Source organism: Trichoplusia ni, unplaced genomic scaffold (genome assembly GCF_003590095.1).
Source record: "Trichoplusia ni isolate ovarian cell line Hi5 unplaced genomic scaffold, tn1 tig00001093, whole genome shotgun sequence".
NCBI lineage: Eukaryota > Metazoa > Arthropoda > Insecta > Lepidoptera > Noctuidae > Trichoplusia > Trichoplusia ni.
Genome location: NW_020800094.1, coordinates 152,052 through 160,814, shown reverse-complemented (window position 1 = coordinate 160,814; position 8,763 = coordinate 152,052). Strand labels below are relative to the sequence as shown.

General features: G+C 37.9%; 1 protein-coding gene across 1 annotated transcript; it reads right to left on the bottom strand.

Annotated features, from left to right (window-relative positions):
* Positions 1–535: 535 nt before the first annotated feature.
* LOC113507218 (negative elongation factor A) lies at positions 536–8,589 on the bottom strand. The gene is made up of 11 exons (XM_026890087.1): positions 8,138–8,589; positions 6,081–6,335; positions 5,443–5,620; positions 5,077–5,229; positions 4,194–4,301; positions 3,378–3,502; positions 2,861–3,028; positions 2,489–2,578; positions 2,050–2,157; positions 1,349–1,448; positions 536–1,230 (listed from the first exon to the last, which is right to left on the bottom strand). The coding sequence occupies exons 1-11, from the start codon at positions 8,345–8,347 to the stop codon at positions 965–967; spliced, it is 1,761 nt and encodes a 586-aa protein (XP_026745888.1). The 5' UTR covers positions 8,348–8,589; the 3' UTR covers positions 536–964.
* Positions 8,590–8,763: the final 174 nt, after the last annotated feature.

Sequence of the window (8,763 nt, the reverse complement as noted above, 5' to 3'; positions counted from 1 at the left end):
CTCCAATCTAGCAGCCGTGTCAGTAACACGATAATCTCTTGAACATTGCGTTTCTCTATTAAGATGCAACTTTTTTTCTAGAATAATGTAAAAGTTAAGGTTCTTGTAGCCTTTTATTTAACGAACGCAGTTAAATATTGGTTGCCGGTAATCGGGCGAAGCATCTCACGAGAAACCGCGACGTAAAAAAACAATGGAGCCACAACAAATGTTTTATTTAATATGTTGTAACGTTGCGTCTATCGACAGCTTACTAATTGTCTATGGACGCGGCGACAGTAGTCCACCCTAATGCCAAAACAAAAGGTAGGTCTCATACAGATCTTTAATAAAACTAGGTCCGGCTAGGTCGCGGGTTTGTGGCACAGGTAATTGAGTTCTCGCTCTTATATGAGTAAGAGGGTACCGTCCCTGGGGGGTCCACGTAGGGTGACCGGTGAGCTGGCTGAAGCTGCACGGAAGCTGGCTGAAGCTGCCCAGAGGCTGGGGTCGCTGGCGTGACAACGGCCGCGGCCACCAGTAGGTGCCAAGCTGCCGGCTGGAGAGCGGGACCCGCAGAAAGTAGTGGGACGGCGGTAACCCGTAGGGTGACGCAACCCGTAGGGTGACCCCCAAGATTGGGGTTTAATTACATGTTAGTCGTGGCAGCAGCCGCCAGCTATGGCGATCGAGAGGGAATCTCACGTAGCCTCTCACATTTTTCGTTTTGGCATTAGGGTGGACTACTGTCGCCGCGTCCATAGACAATTAGTAAGCTGTCCATAGACGCAACGTTACAATGTGGTAGAGAAATCAAGCGCGGTCATATCTCTCTAATACCCCAACGTATACTCAGCGCCAAAATTCTAATATAAATCATAGAAAACACTTACAAAATGAGATGAGAGGACAATATACTCCAACTTTTCACGTTCACACGCATTGATTCACTGTTTGTCACGAACCGCACTAGATGTCACTACACTTAACTAACACTCTGATTGGCTATCGACACTATTGGCTGCTGGTTATTGGTCGATATAACTGTCGATCCTGGGGGTATTTTCTGTGGCACCATACCATCTATGTGCCTGTACTTTTTGAGTCGAGTCCATTGTCCGTTGTTGTAGTTCATTTGGAAATGCATTTCGGATAGCATAGTAAGGTAGGTGTCGTCTGATTGTAGAACGTTCTCGATGTTTTCTGATAGCTTTATTGTCACTATGTTGCCAAGGTTTGGACAAGGGTTGTCTGGAAAAAGGTGTATAGTTAATTGAGTATTTTATAATCGATTTTTGAGGGATATTAATGAACTTAGGCGAGTTTACTTCGTTGAAGATACTTTACTAGTAGTTAATGTAGTACATACCTCTGGAGCCAGCCATGAAGCCAAGTATAAGCGCCTTCTCCGGCCTCGTGACGCGGTTCGCGTTGCGGAACATGTCTTGCGCTTCCAACATTTGTTCTCGCTGCAAATGTTTAAAAAAGCAATTCAGTTTTCATGTTTAAAAGGGTAGATATGATACAGAATATTATAATGATAATGTTGCGTAATCATTATCGTGGGAATGTTGATTATGGATTTTGTCTTTAATAAGAATTTGATAACAGTTTTATAAATCAAACCAGCCTAGCTTGATGCACTTAATATTTACCTGATATTTTATGCAAATGCTTTGTCCCTTAGTATGCAATTACACGTCAGTAAATTAGAAATTTATTGAAAAGATGTATGAATAAAATTAAACGCATCTTTCGAAACACGGAGAGATGGCATAGATGGTCATCCATACACAGACTGTGATCGATCAACTTGTGCAGTTGTAGTTCAAACATCAGCTTAAAACTGACCTCTCTAATAGTCGTAAATTGTGTTACATTAAACTGAAGATATGTTATAACAGGTGTTATTATTTTAATAGTTACATCAACAATTTCCGATGTCAAAAAAAAGCTCAAATTATTTCTAAATGTTATCAATTCCAAGTGATATTTTGTTGTAAGGCCACTATCGTAGCAAAAATGTGCACGTGTGTCTACTGTAACGGTATTGTATGGTATGTTACTGACCGTGAGCGACAGTCCCCTCCTAGGCAGCAGCGGCTGCGCGGCGGCGGGCGCGGGCGGCGCGGGCGCAGCGGCCACCGCCGCCGCCTGCGCCGGCTGCGCCAGCTGCACCTGCGGGGGATACATCCTGGACTCAGCCCACTGGTAAAGGTCACCATGCCAGGGCAACACATGGTCTATCCTCGCGTAGGGAGTTCGTCTGATCCACAAAGGATCTGGGTGTCTTTTTATTTGACTTAAATGTAGTAAAACCCACGCGACGTAAGGATTAAATTACTTCGACTCGTATACTTAAAAGCAAATAGTACAGGAACCAGTGACCATTACTCGCACATAAATTAGTTTTTCTGATTTGAAATTATAAACTTTTAATACTATTGTTTCATTCAATAAGAAACCGCGATTATTTTAACATTAATATATATATAAAATTATAACATACCGGCTGCGCAATTTGTTGAAGTGGAGGTTGTGTGTGTACTGTGGGCAACACCGACCGCGGCGTCTGCTGTACTTGTACAGTCTGTGCCATCTATAGTAAATAAAACAAAACTTTTAGACTTTGCGCATTTTTTTAGGATGAACCGATTTCATTGATTCTTTTGTCATGTAACGTCAAATAACTGTCATTTGGTCCCATAAACTCATAAAGCTTGGACCAGTAATTTTATTTAAAGTCAGTTTTATGTTTGTCTTAAAAACTGAAAGGTATTTTAATGTAAATAAAAACTTGTTATTTTAGTAAAGTCTCACAATTCCATTCAAAGAAATATTTCAGTAATAGTTTCATCAACATAATCCACAATGATCTTACCGGCTTGATGTTCTGCAGCAGCACAGCCTTGCCGCCGGGCTGCAGGATGACGGTGGACGTGTTGAGCAGGTTCTGCGTGGACAGCAGCAGTGGCTTGGCCCCCGGCTGCCCCGTGATCAACAGCTTCGGCTGCTGGCCCAGGACTATCGGCTTCGCTCCTGTGCCCTGCTGTGTTTTGAGAAAAATAATGTTAGAGTAGGAATTTAGCTTATTGGATGAAATTACAATAACATAATTAGTCATCATCATCATCTCAGCCTATAGCTGTTCACTGCGATCGGTTCATTGCCACCTGTATCCAACGAGACCTAACGGCTCTCATCAGGTCGTCGGTCCATCCGGCAGATGGCTGTTCCACCATATATTTAACTATTTCTGTTATTAATATATACACTCATCTTTTATTGATGCTTTAGTACGTCATTTTGGATTGAGTAGTTTCGTTTCCGAGAGCTTTCCATGAAGCAGTGAGCATAAGCTACACGTTGGTTTCTGTGTTTACTTGTAGTCCAGTTACCTGCACGAGCAGCGGGGCAGGTCTGGGCGGGTCCCGCTCGGGCGCGGGCGGCGCGGCGGCCGGCGAGCTGGCGTCTGCCGGGGGGGGGGACGGGGCCGCGGCGGGCTCCGTCGTACTGGCCGCGGCTGCGGGGTAGGCTTCATATATATATCATGACCAAGTATAAATACATATAATCATGTATCATAATAAAAAGTTGTGGAGTTTGTTCTTCGCAGCTAGAGCACTTAAGAAGCGGTGAAGGGTGGGCGATAAGGGGAGCTGTCTGTGTAACTCTGATGTTCAGAAAGTGCTACTTTGTTGCCTATTTTGATTAATAAAAATCAAAACCCATTGATTTTATTTTCAATCAATTCACACAAAACATCTTCACTCATAAATAGTCATTCGATATCGGATAAAATGGCTTTTGGTTAGAGGATACTTCAAACCAGTTCAACTGCACGAATAGTCCAGAGGTATCAGCAACCACGAAGATGACCATTGTTAACGATTTCCGCATTTTTATGAATAATTAAATTCAAATACGGAAAACTCGTAATTTCCTATAATCCAATCCTTTGACATAAGTACAAATATGCACTTGTTGCATTTTACATCAACAGGTGCCCAATAGCAAAAAAATTAAGAAAAACATTTTGAAGTCATCTTGGTATTAAAAATAACACCTTTTTTAAAACAATTTCAACAACCTACTTCTCTCCACTTTAAGTTTATGTAGGAAATTTTAAGAATTTCAGGAAACTGAAACTACGTTCATGAATGTATAAAACCGCGAAAAATTGCCTGTATACAATTATATTATAATATCCTCACCGTTAGCCGTCTCGTCGGGTTTCGGCAGTCCGTAGTTGTCGAGATTCTTGTTGTACTCGGGGGAGGACGGCGCCGCGGCGGCTGCCTTCTTAGCGCCCTCTTCCATTTCTGTATAGAATTAAAAGTTAGAACAAACGGCGCTCTGGATTTGAGGGTAGTTTACTTTTGGTTAAAAATGAAATCATTTATTCTGCGAGTAGAATATAATATAATATCATCTACTAGCTGTTGCCCGCGACTTCGTTCCCGTGGGTAGAAGAAGATATAAGTTATGATTTATACCCGTCCTGTTTTTTTCACATTTTCCATTGTATTTTCGCTCCTATTAGTCGCAGCGTGATGGTTTATAGCCTAAAGCCTTCCTCGATTAATGGTCTATTCAACACAAAAAGAATTTTTCAATTTGGACCAGTAGTTCCTGAGATTAGCGCGTTCAAACAAACAAACAAACAAACTCTTCAGCTTTATATATTAGTATAGATTAGTATAGATAATCTCACCTTTACACGTCTTTTTAGAACGCTGGAGTCGACATTTCCTGACTATTTTAAGAAGGAATGTCGAAACAAACAAAGGGGTTGCAGTATCTTTTAAAGTCCAGACAATTTAAATATAAATTTATAAATCAATGCATTATGTTTTTTGGACTGGCCTTTTTCGGCAAATAAGTTTTACTGGACTAAGCTGGCGAGACTATAATAATATAGTTTTTCTCCATTGTGTCTTCAATCACAAAACTATCGCCAACTTGACCAATTTTTGGGCTCTTATTTTATTTTAACTCAAATCGTGGCTTTCCGTATAACGTCTTCAGGATAAAGGAAGTTCATAATGATATCCTGAAGTTTTAGAGCAGGTGTGTTGTTGGTGGTGTGGTACTGACCGAGTTTCCTGCGCTTCTTGATCTGCGCGTGCGTGGCGGGCTGCTCGGCGATGTCCAGCAGCTTGATGCCGGCGCGGGGCGGGGGCCGCGCCGCGCCGCGCCAGCCGCCGCCCGCGCCGCGCGCCCAGCGCGACGGCAGGCCCTTCAGCGGGGCTGCGGGGAGCGGACTTAGTTTACAACTACACCACTATCTACATTTATATATACACTAACCTAGCCAGCTAAACTTCTATAGAGAACGCTTAAGTGAAGTTGAAATTTGAAATTCTTCATAACAAAAACTTTGAAAAAATCTTTAAAAAGTCATTTCTGTGGCCTAAAGTAGATATCTTCAAATACGATTCGACCTTATAATCTATTACTCACTAGTATCAGTCATCTTCCTAGGCATCCCTCGGCTTCTGACTGGTACGGTTGGTGCTTGCGCCTTCTTCTGGTTAGCTTGGACCTCAGTAGCCTTTGCGAGCAGTTCACTCCGCAATGCTACTGATTTAGGCTTGCGTTTTAACGTGAAATGCTTTACTGGATTCGGTTGTTGGCCCACCTATGAATAGTTATAATGTAGATTAAATCATTTTCTACATAAAAGCATTTTTTACTTAATTTAAAGCCTACTGTACTGAATCACAAAAGCCTGTTTATCCATGATTTATCCATCTTTAAATGTAAATATTATTTCTCTGTATCATATGCAGACATAGCATACATAACATATTAACATGTGGTAATTTTGTTTCATTGCTTAGTTTAATTATTTATTATGTAATAATAATAATATATTTATTTGCATAAAACATGGTATATAAAGATGTTACAATAGGTTGAGATTATACATGTTTTGCTTAAGACTAAAGCATGCAAAATTAACTACGCTAACACTATTAATTAACTTTTTTATAATATAACTTCAAATAATTTTAGTTTGGTAATTTTACAGTGTGTATGTATTATTTAGTATGTATTCTGAATTGAAAAATAATAAATAAATATTAATATCATCTTACCACAGAAACTAAAGCATTTTTATTCAAGTACAAGCACTCCAGCGGCAATAATCCCAGATCTGAATGTTTAGCTAATGCTCTCCTAAGTTCACTGATCATATCGCTGAATATCGGCCTGGTCTCGTCAAACTCTGCTATCTCTGTATTAAGGGTGCCTGCTGAGGGGAATGTCTTGAGGGTTTCTGCCAGCATGGCAACCCATAAGTCTGAGTCGACAGCCGCCACTTCAATGATCTCTTCCAGTTCATTTCGCCACTGGAAAAGAGAATGATGAATTCAATGTAATAATATATCACTTTGACTGACAGGCTGAATTGAAAATAAAAATATTTTCTTTACTATTTCTTTAAAAATATATTAAAAAAACTTAATTCAATCATTTAAAACAGTTTTTGGACAACTGGGTTACTTAAGGCAAGTAACACATATATTTAACATCAATTTAGTAGTTCTTTATGTCTATATGGTTCCTTTTGTCTTTCCACTTATTTATAACAGATTATAAGATAGTGAATACTGATTAGATGCTCATTGATTTGGAATTAGTGCATTGCACCATTATTTTATCTTTTGCATGTTTTTATAAATCCTATCACCTTTTCATATCCTCCAACCCTTTACAATTTAGAAAAAAATTGTGAATGAATATAATTTGATGCTGAAACTGATGAACTAAAGTTACAAGTAAACAAGTAAGATGTTCTCATGAAAAGTGCATATAATTTGAAATTGTAAATTTCATTCACATTATACTACCAAATAGCAGTCATCGTAAAGTGGAGCACAGTTTTATGATATTACATAGTTTTACAGGAAAAAAGGTTTCAATATTTATAAAATGTGGATAAGAAAACCTTTAAACATAAATATATGTTAGTAACACACAACTGGTAGTAATTAAATACTCTATAAATAAGTTATTTAGTTCATAAGCGTAGATAATGTCTAAATAAATATGAGTTTCATCAATAACAAAGTTAAAATTGTTATTTAAAAAATCTTATTATGGTTGTCTATTTTCATATACAACTTTGACAAATGTAAATTAATAGCATATATTACGTAAAGAATACAACCATTTTAACCATCAATAATAATATACCATTAATCCATATAGCATTTCTCACCGTTAACAGAAATAGTTGATGACAAAATTAGTGGGAGTATCTATTAGAAGAGTCACTTTAAAAAATACAAGTAAAAAATAGCATTAACCATGAACAATATTATATCAAATCTGCATTTAATATACTCAAAACATTTGAATGGTTTTATTTTGTGCCAAACACATTGGTATTAGAAAATTCCTAAAAGATATCTACCTTAAAAATTGTTTAAATGCTTGTCGGCGTAGCTCTCTTTTGGGTGTCAGGATACCCGCGCTTCTATTTTACAACCAGCCAGTATTGGCGCGAACAGTAACTATATAGGTTTTATGAATGAGGTTGCGAACTATTTATCACAAATGAGGTTTTAATTATGATTTAGTTATTTATTCTCATGCTCATCTCCGACATGCTTATATTGGGTTAGAAAAGTGCCTAGCACAGTGTATACAATTATATTTGCTATTTACAAGGCTGCCCTTGAAGAACCAATTTAAAACATTACAATAATATTCATTGAAAAGGTTATGTCTGTAACAGTTTGTGGTACGTAAACATAGCAACAGCAATACAATGTACGCGTCTATTGCGCTCTTATCATAGTACTTAACTAATAAAACTATGAATTGTTTCGTAATTTACAGAACGTAAATAACTAGTCCACATAGGAAAAGGTCGTAACTATCGACACATTCAATATCAGATTTTGTGTAAATGTCCAACAGTTAAATCCTAAGGTAATAAACTTTTCCCGGGCCGCAGTAAAATCGCTATTAAAATTATTTTAACAATTTTTTAACATGTAAATTCATTATATGACAACAAATAAAACTACTACATACATGCGTATTGCTGCATCTCATTCCTACTCGCAGCTTTAAGCTTGCAAGGAAAGAGACAAAAAACACAAACTGTTACGCAAAACCATAGAACATCAAAGAGAAAAGTTACCTCCTCAACATTTCTGCGCGGGATATGAAAGAAACTTAGCAATAATTTCAATTTCACTTGTGTTTGCAAGTCTGGAAAACAATCCTTTATATTTTTCAGCACTTCAGCATTTAATTGCGTACAAATTGAGCCACTTGTCCACGAATCATTCGATGTACCGAGTTTATTGTGGAGCCACAAAGATGTGTCACTATCCCGAACGTTCGCCATCTTGCAACTGAGATAGTGACGTATTTGCCATGTGTCTTTTCAACATTTTATGACTTTTGGTGCAAGATCGATACTTTTGAAAGAATTTCGTTAAGTAAACTTGTTGAAAAAAGTCTTACTGTAGTAAATTTTATAGAAAAGGCTCTGAAAAGGCGAAAGTTGTATTTCGAATTATCATCTTTTAACAAATAAATAGATTCAGCCCATCAATTCAATATGCTGTCGCTAACTTCGATAAGCCACATCTTTTCAAGTACAACACTAACAAATCGGTCAATTGTCTATGAAAAACTGCCTTTCGTTCTAAAAGCCTTTTTTTGTCCTAAATTTGTTTTTATTACAATTTAGTTTACTTGCGCTAGTAGGTAAATGAAATCAGGTAAAAAATGCGAAAATTTTGTTTATTAAAAGAAACA

Excerpts from the sequence above, each read along its gene's own strand:
- LOC113507218 (XM_026890087.1), bottom strand. The coding sequence starts at position 8,347 with ATGGCGAACGTTCGGGATAGTGACACATCTTTGTGGCTCCACAATAAA. Across the intron at positions 4,302-5,076 it reads CAAGAAGCGCAGGAAACTCG|AAATGGAAGAGGGCGCTAAG; the intron begins GTCAGTACCACA and ends AATTCTATACAG. Across the intron at positions 2,158-2,488 it reads TTCAACAAATTGCGCAGCCG|GTGCAGCTGGCGCAGCCGGC; the intron begins GTATGTTATAAT and ends TATCCCCCGCAG.